The following is an 18,152-nucleotide window of genomic DNA, read 5'->3' as shown; positions in this document are numbered from 1 at the left end:
TTACTCCAGTAAAGTGAATAAAGTGCAAGTGGACAAGCACAAGAAGAAACATCAAAGAACTCTAATCCGGCTAAACACTGATTTACACATCCAACCTTCTATTCACACACACACACACTTCTATACTGCTCCAAAAAAAGGCATGTGCACCTAAATCAGGACCTACAGTTAAAGTGTACTTTAGAGGAAAATGGCTACTACGAATAATAAATTTTTTTTTACCATTTATGTTGTACATATAAGTCTTTAATGCTTTTCACACTAGAAGATAAATAAAAAGACATCTTAACATAAATAGTATAAAAACCTTATAAAATCTGATCAAACCACTTTGCCTTTTTAAAATGTTCTAGAGGATGATGAGCAGAACGTGGTTCGGCATCACTCATCTGGTTTTACATCCAGCAGAAAATTTGAACGTAACTAAAGAACAATCGGAGAGCTTCTTTTTATTTTTTCCTTATTATTATTTTCTCCAAACCAACTAAGCAGTTTCCATGTGACAAACACCACTCCTGTTAGAACATCCTCACACAAAGCCTGCACACGTTCCCCAATAAACAGCTTACTTAGACCAAAGATAATCAAATTTATTGTCTCCAAATCAGTAAATTATTTCAGTGGCATCACTGTGCTGGTCGTAAAGATAGTAAAGGAAACCAGGAAAGTTTAAAGTTTAAGTTTATTTAACACATAAACAGAAGTAAAACACACAGAATAACATCTTAGATCTCGTAATGTTTAACAGCTTCTGGCTGCTTCTCCGGATCTCCACCATGTTCCAAGTACAGGTTATTGTAGGGATACTGCTTTGGGGCCTGCACACACACACACACACACACACACACACACACACAATCATTATCACATTTTTTAGATCATAGTCTCAGGCACTAAAGTTCAGCATCCTTAGCACACAACTTCTAAACTAAACACACACAAAACTACACCAGACTTTAAAGTGATTCACACTGATGTAGCGACTCCCGCGGAGGTACACCGGCTACACCGAGTCTTACGGTTATATTTAGAGACACACCGATACCTCTTTTATCAGACCAAGTACAAGTCCTTTACTTGCCGATACTGAAGATCGATACCAGTACCTCGTGCTGTCCCAACACACACACTCAAAAAAAAAAAAATAAAATAATAATAATAAAAAAAAAACTGACTCTTCACTGCACAATCCTGACCTGTATTTATTTATTTATTTATTTATTTATTAAAAGTCAGTAACGTAAAAGTCAGTAACTAAAATGCTCTGGTGTTTAAGAGTCGTGTCCTCTGATACACAGCGCTGTGTACATGGCGGGAAGGGGGGTAAACGTTCTGATCACTGAAATGTGAAATGAATAGAAATATTAAATGAAAATATTGTGTTGAAAGTCGTATGTATTTATTCTTTGTTGTATCTAAAAGACAGGTAACATCGGGCTGCTTTGATCTCACACCTGAGGGAAACACTGTGTCTGTGTGTGTGTGTGTGTGTGTGTGTATATATATATACACTTTTATTGTTAACTATAACACTGTTAACTTATACTGTTAACTATAACACTGTGACTACGTGTGTGTGAAACATATTTTATTATGTGTTCGGACGCGCGCGTGTACAGCGCGTGTACAGCGCGTGTACAGCGCGTGTACAGCGCGTGTACAGCGCGTGTACTGTTTCTTATAACACACGTGAGTGCGCGCGAGTAAGGCAAAAGAAATTCTCAATACAGAGGTTAAAAATCTATTTTCTTTCTCATCACGGTGTGTTTGTGTGTGTGCGCACAAGAGCATAATTAGACACTGTGCCGGCTGTGTGTGTGTGTGAAACCCTCATTCACAAAAACACACACAGAAATGAAGGCCAGAGACACACACTCTGCTCTCTGAAGAAACTCTGTCGCTAATCTTTTCAGAGGTGAGGTGCTGGGTCATTTGTTTGTTTATTTTACATAAAATAAAACAGTGTAACGGGAGAGAGACGTTGATTTATGACCGCTGTTTACGGAAGTATAGTCCAGTGCGGGAGATGTATTGTGGGTAATGCAGTCCGGTGTGTGAACGCGAATGTGAGATTTGTTAGGATATAGAGCATAAGAGTTTTGTTTTTCAGTAGTTTTTTAGTTGGATTTAAGTGCAGGATCCACCCGAAAGTTTGTACTATAACCTGACAATGCAGAAAATAAAAGAAAGGGCATTGACGAGTTTGTCCATCTGATCATTACACGAGCATAAATTAACGGGCTGTTACGCTGTTGCGAGCAACATAAAAAAAAGCAGAGAAGCTTTAATAATTTAGAACAGAACAACAGTATTTCCGTTAATGTGTGTGTGTGTTTAAAGCAGAGGAGAACGTTTTAATGTGTAAGATGTACACAACGCATGCGTGCACAAAGAGAAACGCTTATCTGCCGGGATTTATTTTTTACCTTTTTGAAAGAAAAACGTGCAGGGTAATTTGTTTTGTTTTATTTTAAAATTTTGTATTAATAATTTTTATGTATTAAAATTTTTGGGCTGTAGACAAATAATTTAAGTTTCCATTATTTCTTATGGGAAAATTTAATTTGGTTTACGAGTGTTTTGGAATAAATTGTGCTCGTAATCCGAGGTTCCACTGTTTATATTTATATATATATATATATATATATATATATATATATATATAGAGAGAGAGAGAGAGAGAGATTATATAAGTTTATAACACTGCTGTCTGTCTGTGTTTATCAGAGGTAATAAATAAATAACTAAATAAATAGTAATAAACAGAGGGGCCGCGTGTAGGGGCCGTGTAGTGAGCATCCTGCTCACGTGTAAAGTGTTACTCCTGTGCTAGTATCACAACATTCTGACTAGTACGGCTAGATTAGCTGCGTATCAGACTGGGACAGCGTGTTGTCTGTCTGATTGTGTTACTGATTAGTTTAACTGTCAGATGGTGTGTGTTTGTGATTCTGTACTTTTATTTATGTTCTCCATCAATGATATAAAATAACTGCCAAAATCTGTGCGCCTCACTAGTCGTGTGTGTGTGTGTGTGTGTGTGTGTGTGTGTGTGTGTGTGTGTGTGAGTGAGAGAGAGAGAGAGACTCACTACAGGTTGGTAGGCGGGGAACACCTCCCCCAGACCAAACATGACCATCATGAAGGTGAAGAAGCCGAAGAAGCGCTTGCACATGGTGGCCCAGTCGACAGGGCTCGGGGACGTGTCCACTCTGTTCCTGATGTACATGTCAAAGTCATAGTGGATCTATAAACACACACACACACACACACACACACACACACAGTGTTAACCCACAGAAACACTGAGGTTATTAAATATATCATTCACACACCCACTAATTTAGTTTAGTGGTATTAGATCCGATCTGCTCCAGTCTGATCACAGTCTCTGAGTGACTTACAGGAGTCACATGACCGTACAGTCTGATCCAGATTATAAGACGACCCACCACTCTGTAACACACTTAACACAATACTGTTTGAATTTCATGAACAGAGTGAAAATAAGATTTTAACTTTACAAATAAACAACAGCGACCAAGATATAAACACCCTACAAATACTGTAAATAGGCACAAATACTGGTAGATGAAGTGGTGATGGAGAGACTGGAGTTAGAGACTCTGTGTCTCTCCATCTCACTTGACTGCTGAATGGGAGCTATCTGCTGTTTAAAAATGTGTAATGATGTTTTACCCAGAGTTCCACAGTAAGGGCACAGACCCGTCTGTATAAAATCCTGCCTCAAATAAAAGCCCAACTCTAAAAACACCAGCCTGTATTTAGTCCAGTACAGAAACACACTGTGATGATACACATTACTGTGATCTGGTTCAGTTCAGTTTATTTATTTATAACTAGTATTAGTAGCTGTTGGTGGTGGTTAAATAATTTGCAGTTAAAATGTTACATCTAATAATAATCTGCTGATCTTTAATGTAATCAGTAATAATAATAATAATAATATTATTTAAGGTTGAAGCCCACGTCCATGTCTGTGTGTCTCTCTGTACAGCAGAACTCTCTGTCTAACTTATTAATACAAAGAAATCCCATTCTGTAAGGTTGAGTATCTTACGCCTTGTTTACACTAAGTTGTCCTTCTTTGGTGCTCAGACAAATACACTCCCTGTTCGGTAATCGGAGAGTGAATCACAGATGAGAAATAAAGACAAAGATGGAGTTTTTATCTTCATTACACACACATTCTATGCTCGCTTTAAGGCTACAGCCAGAAATACAAAAAGCGCTAACAATGCTAACAACGCTAGTGGCTGCCGAAAGAAAGATACTGCCAACACCGGAAACGCATTCATTATCTTCGAGCATGATGTGAGGAGAGCCTTTAGGAGAGTGAACACCGGGAAAGCAGCAGGACCAGACGGCATCTCAGGTCGTATCCTCAGAGCCTGCGCAGACCAGCTAGCACATGCGTTCACTGAGATATTCAACCTCTCTTTATCTCAGTCGGTGATCCCCACATGCTTCAAAGAGTCCATCATTGTTCCTGTCCCAAAGAAACCACATCCTGCTTCTCTCAAAGACTATCGCCCTGTAACCCTCACTTCAGTAGTGATGAAGTGTTTTGAACGCCTGGTCAGAGACTTCATCATTTCTCCACTTCCAGACACACTGGACCCACTACAGTTTGCATATCGCCAGAACTGTTCCACTGATGATGCAATCTCTCATCTCCTCCACACATCACTTACTTACCTGGACACTCAGAGGGGGAATTATGTTTAAATGCTCTTCATTGACTACAGCTCTGCATTTAATACCATAATTTGCTGGAGCACCTGGGACTCAGCTCATCTATGTGTCAGTGGATCTCCAACTTCCTAACTGGCAGACCACAGGCAGTAAGGATGAACGTCATGTCTCAGCCTCACTCACTCTCAGCACTGGAGCCCCCCAGGGTTGTGTTCCCCTGCTGTACTCTCTGTACACCTACGACTGCGTGGCCACTACCAACTCCACCGTCATCATCAAGTTTGCAATTTGCGGGCCTGATCACCAACAACGATCAGACGGCCTACCTAGAGGAGATTGTAAATCTGGAGAACTGGTGCCAGAGGAACAATCTCCTTCTAAACATCAATAAGACAAAGGAGCTGATAGTGGACTTTAGTACAAAGCAGGAGAGGAACTACCAGACCCCCGTCATCAACAGGAGCCCAGTGGAGAGAGTGGACAGCTTCAGATACCTCGGTGTTCGCATCACGCAGGACCTGTCATGGTCCTGTCACATCAACACCGTGGTGAAAAAGGCCCGGCAGCGTCTGTACCACCTCAGACGCTTGAGAGACTTTAGACTGATTTAGACTAGATTTTCATACAAATTCACATTTCATACAAACTTAAATAATTCTTATGATTGTGTAAAGCTGCTTTGCGGCAATGAAAATTGCTAAAAACGCTATACAAATAAAATTGAATTTAATTGAATAGACTGCCCTCCAAGGTGGTCAGGAATGTTTACTCCTGCACCATAGAGAGCATCCTGATGGAAAATATCTCAACCTGGTTTGGAAACAGCACCATGCAGGACAGACGAGCTCTACAGAGGGTGGTGTGATCAGCTGAGCGCATCATCCGCACCGAGCTCCCTGACCTGCACTCGATCTACAGCAGGCGGTGCTTTATTCTGCACATTATCTTGCAATTTACTGGACTCGGATCTACACTGCACTACATTTACATTTCAACTATATTTCGTTTCACTACATATATTTTTATTTGTATTATATCCTCTTAATTTTTTTTCTATTTCTATTTTATTTTCATTATCTTATTGCTTGTATATAATGTAAATAAAAATATATATTCTCTTACTCTTACTTCGCACTAAGGCCTTGTTCATACAGGTGTTAAATGTTTGGATAAACGAACGTGCTCTGAACGTCCTAGACGTTTATGTTGCGTTTTGTAGTGCCGCTTGATTGACTTCTACACTGGCGTTCTTTGGCTTTGTCTAACGCCAGCCTGCAGCCCAGATTGTAGTTTGTGTGTTAATCTGTGGAGGCAGTGTGTTGGGAACTGGATATGAAAGCCCTTGTCGTTTTATTTAAGGCGCCTCCCTTTAAAATGGACCATTTTGCTGACATTAGACATTAATCTTCTTGTTTAAAAAAAAAAAGTAAGATGGCAACGTAGGGAGAGAGAAAAAAATCGCCGCTGCTACTGGAGTCACCCTCTTTATTTAGCTTTTTTTCTGCATTTTCCTATGTATAGCATGTAGGATCATGGGATATATCTGGCCCTCCAAAGCATAAAATAAACACGCAGAAAACACACTAGAAGCTTTTTTCTTGCGTTTGTTGGGATTTGAACGCCAAGAAAAAGCTGCTTGCAACAATTTTTTGACGCTGTATAAACGCGCAGCCGGACAAACGCACGTCACCAAAGCCCGTGTAAACACCCACATTGACTCCTATGTGTCGAAAACACTCTGCGCTTGATCGGCGCTCACCGGACGCTCGATTTTAACACCCGTTTGAACAAGGCCTAAAACTTTCTTTTGCAAATACTGAGTTCAACAGCAGTCGTGTAAGCATTTTATTTCATATCATACTGTGTATACCTGTGTATGTGACAAATCAAATTCGAATTTGAAAGGTGAAAATATGAACTAATCCCAGTAAAAATATTCACTTTATCTTTTCTAATTAATATCTATTGGTGCAGGTGTTTGTTTACATTGAGACAGTAGCGCATTAGTAGATTATTTTACAGTAGATTATTAAATCCCACAACTGTTCATAACATCACTTTTACTCCACATTTAGATTCACTGATGGTGCAGATTAAACTTCAGACAGAGATCTAAGGACTGCAGGAGATTCAGTAAAGTCAGTTTTGTGTGATGCTGTTGACAGACTTTTAGATTTAGATTGTGTGTGTGTGTGTGTGTCTCTGTCTGTCTGTCAGAGGGTTTTTCTTTGGTTTATTATATCTAAACGAATTTAATTAGTTTAATTAAATATGATTAGTTTTGTTGTGTTCGGACTTGATTAGAGCCGGATGGAATCTTTGTGTGCGTGTGTGTGTGTGTGTGTGTGTGTGTGTGTGTGTGTGTACCGGCTCCCCCCAGTTCCTCCGCAGGTCTGGATGGTCCCACTGGTACCAGGGATCTCGCTCCTGCTGAGAGCGGTCCGGCAGAATTGGGTAATCGCCATAGCTACAAAAACAACAAGTAACACACAATAAATAAACAAGCACCTTATACTGACGGCTCCATGGGATGTGTTTTAAACGTATGCAGGTCGTATGAAATTTGAGGGTAATCGTCTCCCCTGCTGGGTCTCAGTGCTCGTCTCTTACTGGTATAATCAATATCTGTGCACGCGTGGACTGTTTACTATAACACTGTGACCACGTGTGTATGTGAACATATTTTACATGCTTGTGTGTACAGCGCACATGTAAAACAAAAGAAAGTCTCATTTGCGGTTAAAAATCCATTTTCTCCCTCTCACTCTGTTTTAGCCTTTCGTTATGTGTGCACGTTATGTGTGCACGCGCGTAATTTGACACCGTACCGGTTCACACACTCTCATCTTTACACACACACACACACACACACACACACACACACAGTCTACTCTACACAGAAACTCTGCTCAGTCGTGATTCTTTTCAAAGGTAAAGTGCAGGTTCATTTGTTTGTTTTACTTTACAGCAGTAATTCCGTTAGTGTGTCTCCCACACGAGCGTCATTAGCGATGTTCCTCGCTAATTTTCCGACAAAATGGTATTTCTGTTAATGTGTGCGTGTCTGTATGAAAGCAAGAGTATCCTCCTACTCTAGCCTCTCACACACAGCGCTTGTGTGCACAAACGAAAACACATCTGTTGGGATTTAGTTTTACTTTTTTAAAAGGTACATTTTTTTATTTTTACTTTATATTTTGTGTTAATTATTTTAGGTATTTATTTTTTTGGGCTGTGGAACAAATAATTTGAGTCCCCATTATTTCTTATGGGAAAATTACATTTGGTTTACGAGTGTTTTGAAATACAAGCCTCTTCCGGAACACATTATGCTCTTAATCCAAGGTTCCACTGTAATTATAATGTAAAATTAATATAAAGTGTCAAATATTTATAAATGAATATAAGGTGTAAAATGATATTAGAGGGATCTAACCCTAAGCTTCATAACTTTTTCCATATTGTTGAGCAGCCATCACGTCTCTGAGGTCACATGACTAATGTCCCATCCCTGGGCATGATGCGGACAGACAGCTGAGTGCCTCAGAACACCAAACTGGTGAAAGTTCTGTTGTTATAGAGATCGTCAGACTTCTTGATTACTAAAGATTCCACATCAGGCTGATAATTACTCTCTTAATGACTACGGAAGGATGAAGAGTAAGATTTTTCCTCACAATGTCTCTAAATGCTGGTTTACATTTGGGGGGGGGGTGGGGGGTTGTGTGTTGTGTGTTTCTGGTCATTGTTGCCTGAGGTTAACGGGTTGCTAATAAAGGTGAGGACCCTCTAACGTTATGTACCATGTTTAAGGTGTTAGATCATTGATGAGAAGGTCCCAGGTTTAAACCCCAGTGTGTGAATGTCTGTAAGAGTGTGAGAGAGAGTGTGTGTCTGTGAGAGAGAGAGTGCGTGTCTGTGAGAGTGTGAGAGAGAGAGTGTGTCTGTGTATGAGACGCGTGTGCGCTCTGTCTGTTTGTGTGTGTGTGTGTGTGTAACTGACCCGTGTCCATCATTAGGGTGTGGCTGATAGTCCTCCAGTGTCATGTTATATTTCTTTGCAGCAGCGGCTCGTTCTTCAGCGGTGTGAGGATACGGTCCAGGGAGCACATCCTGAGAGGGACCAGAGGCTACACACACACACACACACACACACAGAGAGAGAGAGAGAGAAAGAGCTGTATATATTACATCATGACATTTAAAATATCTAAGAATATTTACTTTAAACTTTACATCAGCTATTCTGTCACAATCAGCACAAATATCCATAAACACTAATTAAAATAAACTGTAAAATAAACTTTATATGTTTATAGACAGTAAATACTTCAGTCTTCTGCTGGTTTAAGGTCATTTACTTCATAAACGAGGCTGAAATATGATGTAAGTTACATCATCATTATCATCACCATAATTATTATTATTGTTGTTGTTGTTGTTGTTGTTGTCCTGTAGATAATAAACAGACTGTGAGCTCGTGATAGTGAAGCTCGTGCACTCTTTAATCAAATCTCACGGAGAAACTTTTATTAAACTGACACTTTACAGCGAGTGTTTAATTATAAACACGACATTCAGCACCAGGTTCACACACACACACACACACACACACACACACACACACACACACACACACACCGACCTGCCCGGGCGGAGAGTAACTGATACAGACTGTGTCCTCTGGGGTTCTTCAGAATCCAGCGACCTCGGAGCAGCGCCGCCATGTTCGCTAAGGCTGAGCACAGCGCATGCGCACTACGCAACCTGTCAGCGGAAATACGTCATCAACAAGCGGAAGCAGTTGGTCCATGCCGGTGTTTATTAAATAATAATAATAATAATGAAGAAATCAGGAAATATAAAAATAAAAAAGAATAGTTATAGTGAACATCGTTAGCTTTGTGAGAAAAAGAAAATCCATAAAATAATCAACAGAATTTGTTACTTTTAATTTAATGAACTGGAGATCTGACCTTGTGTTCAAATCAAACCGGGACTTGTGCTAAACCTTCTGCTGAGTGGAGGAGTAGAGGAGACTCAGAACAGTGATGAGACTCTTAACCGCAGTAAAACATTAGGACGTATTAAAGAGCAGAGTCTGTATGTCTGTGGATAATGACGAGACATTATTGCCACGTTAAAGGAGTTCCTGGGAGGCCGGCGTTTCAGACGTCAGGCAGGCAGTCTGGTCAGGGGTATATGTACCTTACTGTATTTTTGCATCACATTAATTATACAGATACAAAAATTACTGCAAGATTGTAAAGACATGAAACATGTTGGAAACGCTCCGGCTGTTGTGAATAAATATTACTTTAATGCAGAAATATTAACCTTATATCCAGCTAAAATTTACAAAAAAATATTACTTTGCCTGTAAACAATCTGGAAAATTTGACCTTCGAAATTACTACATATATATATATATATATCCTTTTCACTGTATTTTTTAAACTGCATTGTGAATCATTCTCTGTAAACCCACTTTACTATTCTAGTAAAGTAAAAGTAAATTCTAGTTAGTTTATAAATGAGTAAACAGTAACATTGACTGAGTTGGTCATCTTCATTTTACGAGCTGATGATCAGAGCCGATGTCAGAGTTTCCCTCTGATTCCTGAGACGTGGTCCACATTGATAATTATCTTTCTTAATTTCCTATGGGCTTTCAGACACAAATCTATTTCCCATCCTGTTTGTTTGTATAGTATTTACTGTATTAGTGGGAGTATTATGGGGTGTCAGTGGCTCAGTGTTAAGGCTCAGAGTTCCTGATCAGAAGGTTGGTGGTTCAAGCCCCAGCTCTGGCAGATTGATGCCGTTGGAGTGAGGCTCTTAACCCTGTCTGCTCCAGGGGCCCCGTATAATGTCTGAACCTGCGCTCTGACCCCAGCCTACTAACAAGGCTGTGATATGTAAGAAATAAAGAATTTCACTGTGCAGTAATGTATATGGGCAGCATGGTGGTGTAGTGATTAGCACTGTCGTCTTGCACCTCCAGGGTCCGGGTTCGATTCCCGTCTGTGTGTGTGGAGTTTGCACGTTCTCCCCGAGCTTGGTGGGTTTCCTTCGGGTACTCCGGTTTTCTCCCACAGTCCAAAGACATGTAGCGTTTTTAAATATAATAATAATAATAATAATATTTGGCATTCCCAAATTGCCCGGAGTGTGTGAACGGGTGTGTGAGTGTGTGTATGTGTGAGTGTGTGTATGTGTGTGTGCCCTGTGATGGACTGGCACCCTGTCCAGGGTGTACCCCACCTCCCAATAAGCTCCAGGGACCCTGAATACAAGATAAAGTGCTATAGAAGATGAGTGAGTGAGTGAGTAAGTTATATGTGATGATAAAGACTGAACTTAATAACCCTATATATACATATCTCACTGATGGGTTTTCAAACATCTTTCAATGCACATATAATGGCACCCATCACAAAGTTTACATCTAAATTTCCAATTTATAAAATTAGCCATGTTCTTTATGCTCTTAAAAATGGTACACAAAACCTAATAAATTTGGATAACATTTGTATTTTGGCATGACGGCAAAACACGGCAGTGGAGAGAGTGCAAGCATGCTTAAAATATAATAATTTTAATAGTTTCTTAATAACAACATTTTAAAATATGCAAAGATTTTTAAAATCTAACACTGAGCCAGAACAAAATAATTAAACCCACAGTACAAAGAGATAACATAATTTAAAAAATTATAAAACCTTTACAAAGAGAAGAAATCACAAATTGTAAAAATTAAATAAATCTTCCAACAATTTACGTAAAGCAATATTTAACTGAGAATTTAATTCTGTGCCTGTAGACAATGCTGGTATTGTCCATAAAGATAAACTATAATTTTTTAAAACCTACCTGTTTTGTTCTTTACTAATTAGAACAGTCAAAAATATGCGATATAATTTATTTTATAAAATATAATTTAATTATTTAAATACATAAAAATAATTCCATCCTTAGTTCTCATCACTATTTAATTTTGTATAGTTGTGGTGGTGTTGTTTGTTTTTTTTGTTTCAGTGTTTTTATCTCTGGGGGAATTTGGATTTTTTTTTCTATTTGTTTAATCATACATGATATCAAACACTTCCAATTCCAGTTCTCTCAGACATATTTATAATTCCTGACATGTTAATAAACAAGAGTCTGGAAATCAGGGTACAGCAGAAGTTGAATAACTAATTCTTAAAGATAGAGATGCAGGAACCTAAATTTACGAGTAGCTGTGTTTCAGGGGGACGTTTCACCCGCACGTCCCCGAGTCCAATTCAGCCAAGTTAGCAGAATGAAGTTGTTTTGTTACTGAAACGCACCAAAACTGGATTGACATGAATCATTGTTTTTAGCTTGCTTTGTGAAAATACTAAGTAACAGCATGGGGTTTTAGTGTAAGTGCAATTTTCTAAACATTTTTATTTAAGCTAAATGTAAATTAAATTACATTTGACTTATTAATATTATAGTATGTTCAAAACTACTGTTTGTTGTCACATTGAGTGTTGTAGAAAGTCTATAAAACATGTTAATTAGTTCCTGTCCTCACTTACGTTACAGCAGCTGTACACTGTAATTTCCAGCCTCTCTTTATTTTCTCTTCAAGTGATACAGAAGAGAAGTAATACAAAAATGCATCTTGTCATATTAACAAGCGATCGGTAAACATAAACTCCTCTGTCAGAAAGATGTCAGAAAATCCGATGGTAGAGCTTTCACCCTGACACTGGAGACTCCATCTATAAACAAATGTCTCCCCTACCCCGAAATCTTATTAAAGATTAGTTAAAGCTGTTTATGGCGAGCATTGTTTGTACAGTTCCCACATTAAACCTGCGATTTGCAGCTAAACTGGAGTCAGAACTGCTGTTTTACAAAAGATACAGATCAATCACTGTATCTCAGTGTCCATAAAGAAGTTTCAGTGCTGCAGGATTCTACACTAACTGATTGTGCAGAACTTCACTGAATCCACATCCCGTCCCACTCCCGAACACAACACACACACACACACACACACACACACACACACACACACACACAGACAGGCAGAGCAAGATCATTCAGTTCAGCTACAAAACACGTAATTCAGCATGTAGGAATTAGAAGCTCCTTAATTTAAAGATCCAAAGATCACGTCTCCCATTCTGTACAGTGACCACGCCCAGGACTCGACTTCCAGCAGACCAGAGATCATCAGAGACCCCTCACTGCACCTGAGACACACACACACACATATATGAATCATAACGTATAGTGTACTCCTGTGGGCTTTTTAGAGATTGACAGTTACATGTGTAGTGATATATTTACCGTGTTACCCGCTCCTGTGACTCCCGTCGCCAGTACGTTTGGCACGAGCCATGACGAGCTCAACGGGGACGCGGCGGCGGTCTTTAGCCAGACCCAACACACACATAAAGTCGATGAACCAGGTGGTAAAGTTTAGTTTGTAGCCAAACTCACTGGTGCCGTAGTCGTACGGGAAGGTGTGGTGGTAGTTATGGAAACCTTCACCTGAAAAACAATGACCGTGAGAAAAGTTAAAAGAAGCCCATCACAATGATGTAACATATGATGTCATATATAATAACAGATACAGAAATATGAAACAGACACAAAGCAGTGGATACAGAGCTTCAGTGTGAAGAACACAGAGTGTGTGTTTTGCAGTAGTGTACATGAACAGGGTACGTGAAGTTAAACACACCGATGGCGCTAAAGGCGACAAAGCGATTCTCCCGCGGGTTGATGTTCACGTCATAAGGTCGGTTTCCCCACATGTGAGCAGCGCTGTTCACTAACCAGGTGGCATTTAGCACCAGCGTGTATCTGAGGATGGCAGGTAAAAAAAAACCCACCGACAGGGACTCCGCCCACAGGAACCATGGCAACACTGCCGGGATCACAAAGCACAACACTACCACAGAGGACTTATAGAACCTGAAAACAACAGACAGACAGACACATAATGATATGAGATTTTATCATTTTCATTATTCATTTAATATTTTTATGTTTAACATGTTCAGTGCAGTTCAGATGATTAGTCGCTTTTCATCATTAGTAGTAGCTTTATTTCTGACATCAGTGCTAGTTACAGTATCACTCTTATGGAGAAGAAGCATTAAAGGTATTGGGAGGTTTAGTGAAAGTAAGAGCAGCCTTGTGTTTCTGTAGGGAAACTCTAGACGTGTTAGACAGTAATAGCAATCTGTCATCTCTGCAGGCCAGACGGGTGACAATTTGGCAGCATTAACACGAACCCAATGCTAATAAGGCTAGCCCACAGGTGCACCCCTCCTCTCCTCATTGACACACCCACTGTGAAGCCTGTCAGAGCTCAGGATATAGACTCTCAGGTACGTGAAATGAGATCAGGCTTTAGGGGCACCAGTTGGATTTGGGTTCATTTCGATGTAGTAACACAACTTACAAGAAGAGGTTATTGTCACTGAACTGCTGCATGTCCAGGTGGTGCTCCCAAAACAATCTGGGCTTTTTAGTTACAGTAAAATTTTGGATTGCGAGCATAATTCATTCCAGAAGTGTGCTTATAATCTAAAGCACTCATAGATCAAAGTGAATTTCCCCTCATAAAAAATAATAAAAACTCAGATGATTCATTTGTTTTACAAATATACAAATAAAAATAATGAATACAAAATAAAAAGTAAAAATAAAACAAATTAACCTGCACTTTTACAAAAAAATGGCTGTGTGAGAGGAGAGTGGGGGGGTTATTGTGTAGGACGACTTTCACACACACACAAACGAAATGTCTGTCTCTTTTATGTGACTTTAACAAGGAACCTCTGTAATGACACTTGCTTTTTGCCTCCTTTTTTGAATTTTGTGGAGATGTGACATTGTGTTGTCATGTGTGCGTGTAAAAAAAAATCTTTACACGCACACACATGTGGTCACAGTATCATAGTAAACACTGAGACTGAGCATGGGAGACAATTACCCACAATCCCACAGCACGAGAGAGAGAGGAACCATTGGCTCAGTTGTGATCATGTGACGCTCGGACTCTAATATAGTCTCTACTCTGCCCGCCGGCCTCAGTGGGAGGAAATTCTGCCACACTGTTACATCATGTCACTGATCTCACCTTTTCTGGATCATCACGACTCGGTCATTCTTTAGGTCAGTAAACTCCAGCTTCTTTCCATTCTCGATGACGTCGGGGTGTTTCCTCACCAACAGCCAGCCGATGTGAGAAAAGAAGAATCCCCGAGTGGCATTGTGGGGGTCCGCGTCCGTCTCGGAATATTTATGATGCACGCGATGGTCTCTGGACCACTCATAAATATCATTCTGATAATCAGGAAGAAAAAATTATATATGTTTATATTTATTAGAGGGCATGGTCATTACTACACATGCACATGTCTATTTCTGTAAAGCCGCTTCGCTGTAGGCAGAGTGTGTGTGTTTTACCTGAAACGCCATGGAGTTACCGAGAGCGAGGAAGATTCTTAAAGGCAGTGAGGCTTTATATGATCTGTGACTCCACAGTCTGTGCGCTCCTGCAGTTATACCCAGTGCACTAAACACAAAACAGAACAAAGCTACACACACACACACACACACACACACACACACACACAACAAATGGATAAGTACCTTTTGTTTGGTGTCTAATAAAAAATGTACATCTAACATTTACTCTATGTACAAAAGTAAGATGATAAACTTTATAACTTCCTTAGAGATGTCATAGTGACCATTACGTTATTATAAGTCCTACAGAGACGAGCATGCAGCACACTAGGGCGGCACTGGCCACCCCTGCCCCCACCCCCCAGCCACCCCCCGGGCTCCTGATCTGTAATGCGCGTGTAGAGAGCGGTGTGAGGTGTGAACAGATTCTGGCTCAGACTCACTCCACAGCAGTGTGTACGGTGAAGCCGAGGGGATGAGCAGGAGTGAGTACACGGCCGCGGCGTGAAGAACACTCATCAACACCACGTTCCTCCACACCACCACCCTGGGAACGTCCCTGCGCGGGCTGTGGGAGTTTGTGGGAGTGTGTACGAGATCACACTCGTCCTCCAACAGAGCAGTTGGACCATTGGACATGTCCCTCATCTTCACACCTGGGACACACAGAGACATTTTATTAATAACCAGGAAAATTACAGAATTAAACACAGTCTGCTTGATGGAGAGAAAAAAGTTATACACACACACACACACACACACACACACACACACAATTAAATAGAGTTTTTATAAAACTACACACACACACACACACACACAAATAAATAGAGTTAATATAAAACTACACACACACACACAAATAAATAGAGTTATTATAAAACTACACACACACACACACACAAATAAATAGAGTTAATATAAAACTACACACACACACACACAAATAAATAGAGTTAATATAAAACTAAACACACACACACATACACGTCCTGCACAGATGCTGTGACTGAATACACACACACACACACACACACAATTAAATAGAGTTATTATAAAACTACACACACACACACACACAATTAAATAGAGTTATTATAAAACTACACACACACGTCCTGCACAGATGCTGTGACTGAATACACACACACACACACACACACACACACTTTACGTCAGTAAGTCCTGCACTGATCCTGTGACTGAATACACACACACACACACACACACTTTACGTCAGTAAGTCCTGCACTGATCCTGTGACTGAACACACACACACACACACACACACACACTTGACTTTACCTCAGTCTGATTCCGTAAACGTTGAATTAAATCACGTTATCACCTGCACGCGCTGAGTTAGTGTGAGGCAGAGCGAGCGCGCGCGCATTAATAACGCGCTCCGGCGCTGCAGCAGCTCGCGCTCCTATTGGTCAGTCAGATTGATGCCACCCGCTTCCGCGCTTCTGATTGGCTGTGAATCATCTGCTGTTCAGACGCCTTCCATCTTACTCATATCACTGTTCTACTCATGCATTCGTCTTCCAACGTGGAAAAGTTAATCTATCAATCTATCTATCTATCTATTTATCTATCTATCAATCAATCAATCTATCTATCTATCATATATAAACATAAACTAACATGCTACAGTATTCAGTTCGAAATAAAATAATAAAACATTGATGTTGCTCCATATTACACAGCTGCAATATAACATCATTTATATTACCCCCGTACCCCAGATTTACTGCCCCATGAGCACAACACGTTTATCAGGACTTCCTGACCTGAAGTAACCCAGCTCAGGGTTGGCGTGGGCATGTACGCATGGGTCCGGTGTATTTACTGGTGATTTATTGAGGATGAAGGGTTACAGTGCTGAAATCATTTAGGTAACTCAGGTTCAGCCAAACACACTGCAGCCAGTCACGACACAAACTGTTCAAAAATATTTAAGGCAAAAAAAGTGAAACTATTTAAATGTAAAGATGTGCAATGGAAAAGGTCCATTACAGCTGCTGTTTAGAATCCAGCTGTTCAAAATCTTCTTTTCACTTGTTGAAGGCAAAACTGGGAACTGAACGCCCTTTTAAGAACAAACAGGAAATGAAAACAGCTGGAATAAAAACCTGGTGGACCATCACCATGAAAGAGACCCAGGGTCTGGTGATGTGTGTGAGTTCAGACAGCCACTGACTGGAAAGCATCTGCAACCAAGTACTGAGTATGACAATTTCATTTATGATTGTTAGTTTGTTTAATTCTTTTTGGTCCCTTAAAAAGAGCGACCACATCTAAAATTTGAATGTAAATACCCATACGTTAAAACTAACAACTGTCTTATTAATTGTTCAGTTGAATAAATATTAATCTCTACTGATCAGCCATTACATTATGACCACCCACTTAATACTGTGTAGCGCTCCCTTGATTCTCCCGAACAGTGCTGACTTGTCGAACCCTGGACTTCACTACCCCTCTGTAGGTGTGTGTGGTATCTCACACCGAGCCGTCAGTATCAAATCCATTAAGTCTTGTCCTGACCGCTCTGTAGCTAACAAACTGTGATGCCCTGTGTGTTCTGGTATTTTAGGTCAGTCCTGACCACTGTGGACCTGGAACATCCTACAAGAGCTGCAGTTTTGGAGGTGCTCTGACCCAGTCGTCCAGCCATCACAGTTTGTCCTGTGTCAATGTCACTCAAATCCCATTTTTCCTGCTTTCAACACATTAGCCTAAGAGACAAAATGTCCACTGCTGCCTAATATAATCACTTAGGTGGTGCTGTGACAAGATAATCAGTGTTATTCACTTGACATGTCTGTGGTCATAATGCTATGGCTGATCAGTCTGTCTGTCTGTTTGTCTATCTACAGTATCTAGGCTCCCAGGATTTCTAAACCCATTCATTTAGATCTGTTTTTCATGATGAAAGTTTGATCCTCAAAGGGGTTTATAATAATCCTTAT

The 18,152-nt window shown here is 40.2% G+C and overlaps 2 protein-coding genes across 2 annotated transcripts; both read right to left on the bottom strand.

Moving 5' to 3' along the window:
* Positions 1 to 664: 664 nt before the first annotated feature.
* Positions 665 to 9,496, bottom strand: ndufb8 (NADH:ubiquinone oxidoreductase subunit B8). Its single transcript, XM_053512303.1, has 5 exons — positions 9,362 to 9,496; positions 8,720 to 8,846; positions 7,084 to 7,183; positions 3,092 to 3,247; positions 665 to 818 (listed from the first exon to the last, which is right to left on the bottom strand). The coding sequence occupies exons 1-5, from the start codon at positions 9,441 to 9,443 to the stop codon at positions 726 to 728; spliced, it is 558 nt and encodes a 185-aa protein (XP_053368278.1). The 5' UTR covers positions 9,444 to 9,496; the 3' UTR covers positions 665 to 725.
* A 2,631-nt stretch (positions 9,497 to 12,127) lies between these two features.
* On the bottom strand, positions 12,128 to 16,541 carry LOC128540816 (acyl-CoA desaturase 1-like). Its single transcript, XM_053510799.1, has 7 exons — positions 16,483 to 16,541; positions 15,621 to 15,833; positions 15,175 to 15,305; positions 14,846 to 15,051; positions 13,439 to 13,671; positions 13,042 to 13,245; positions 12,128 to 12,944 (listed from the first exon to the last, which is right to left on the bottom strand). Exons 2-6 carry the CDS (start codon positions 15,823 to 15,825, stop codon positions 13,046 to 13,048), a joined length of 975 nt encoding a protein of 324 aa, XP_053366774.1. The 5' UTR covers positions 15,826 to 15,833; positions 16,483 to 16,541; the 3' UTR covers positions 12,128 to 12,944; positions 13,042 to 13,045.
* Positions 16,542 to 18,152: the final 1,611 nt, after the last annotated feature.

This window comes from Clarias gariepinus, chromosome 14 (assembly GCF_024256425.1).
Source record: "Clarias gariepinus isolate MV-2021 ecotype Netherlands chromosome 14, CGAR_prim_01v2, whole genome shotgun sequence".
NCBI classification, from domain to species: Eukaryota; Metazoa; Chordata; class Actinopteri; order Siluriformes; family Clariidae; genus Clarias; species Clarias gariepinus.
Note: the sequence above shows the minus strand (reverse complement) of the source record. Positions and strands in the feature narration are given on the sequence as shown.

Coding starts and splice junctions, on each gene's coding strand:
- LOC128540816 (XM_053510799.1), bottom strand. CDS start 15,825: ATGAGGGACATGTCCAATGGTCCAACTGCTCTGTTGGAGGACGAGTGT. Junction 15,306..15,620: donor ACCGTACACACTGCTGTGGA/GTGAGTCTGAGC, acceptor GTGTGTGTGTAG/CTTTGTTCTGTTTTGTGTTT. Junction 15,052..15,174: donor GTAACTCCATGGCGTTTCAG/GTAAAACACACA, acceptor CCTGATTATCAG/AATGATATTTATGAGTGGTC.
- ndufb8 (XM_053512303.1), bottom strand. CDS start 9,443: ATGGCGGCGCTGCTCCGAGGTCGCTGGATTCTGAAGAACCCCAGAGGA. Junction 3,248..7,083: donor GGAGGAACTGGGGGGAGCCG/GTACACACACAC, acceptor GTGTGTTTATAG/ATCCACTATGACTTTGACAT. Junction 819..3,091: donor TCCCCGCCTACCAACCTGTA/GTGAGTCTCTCT, acceptor GTGTGTGTGCAG/GCCCCAAAGCAGTATCCCTA.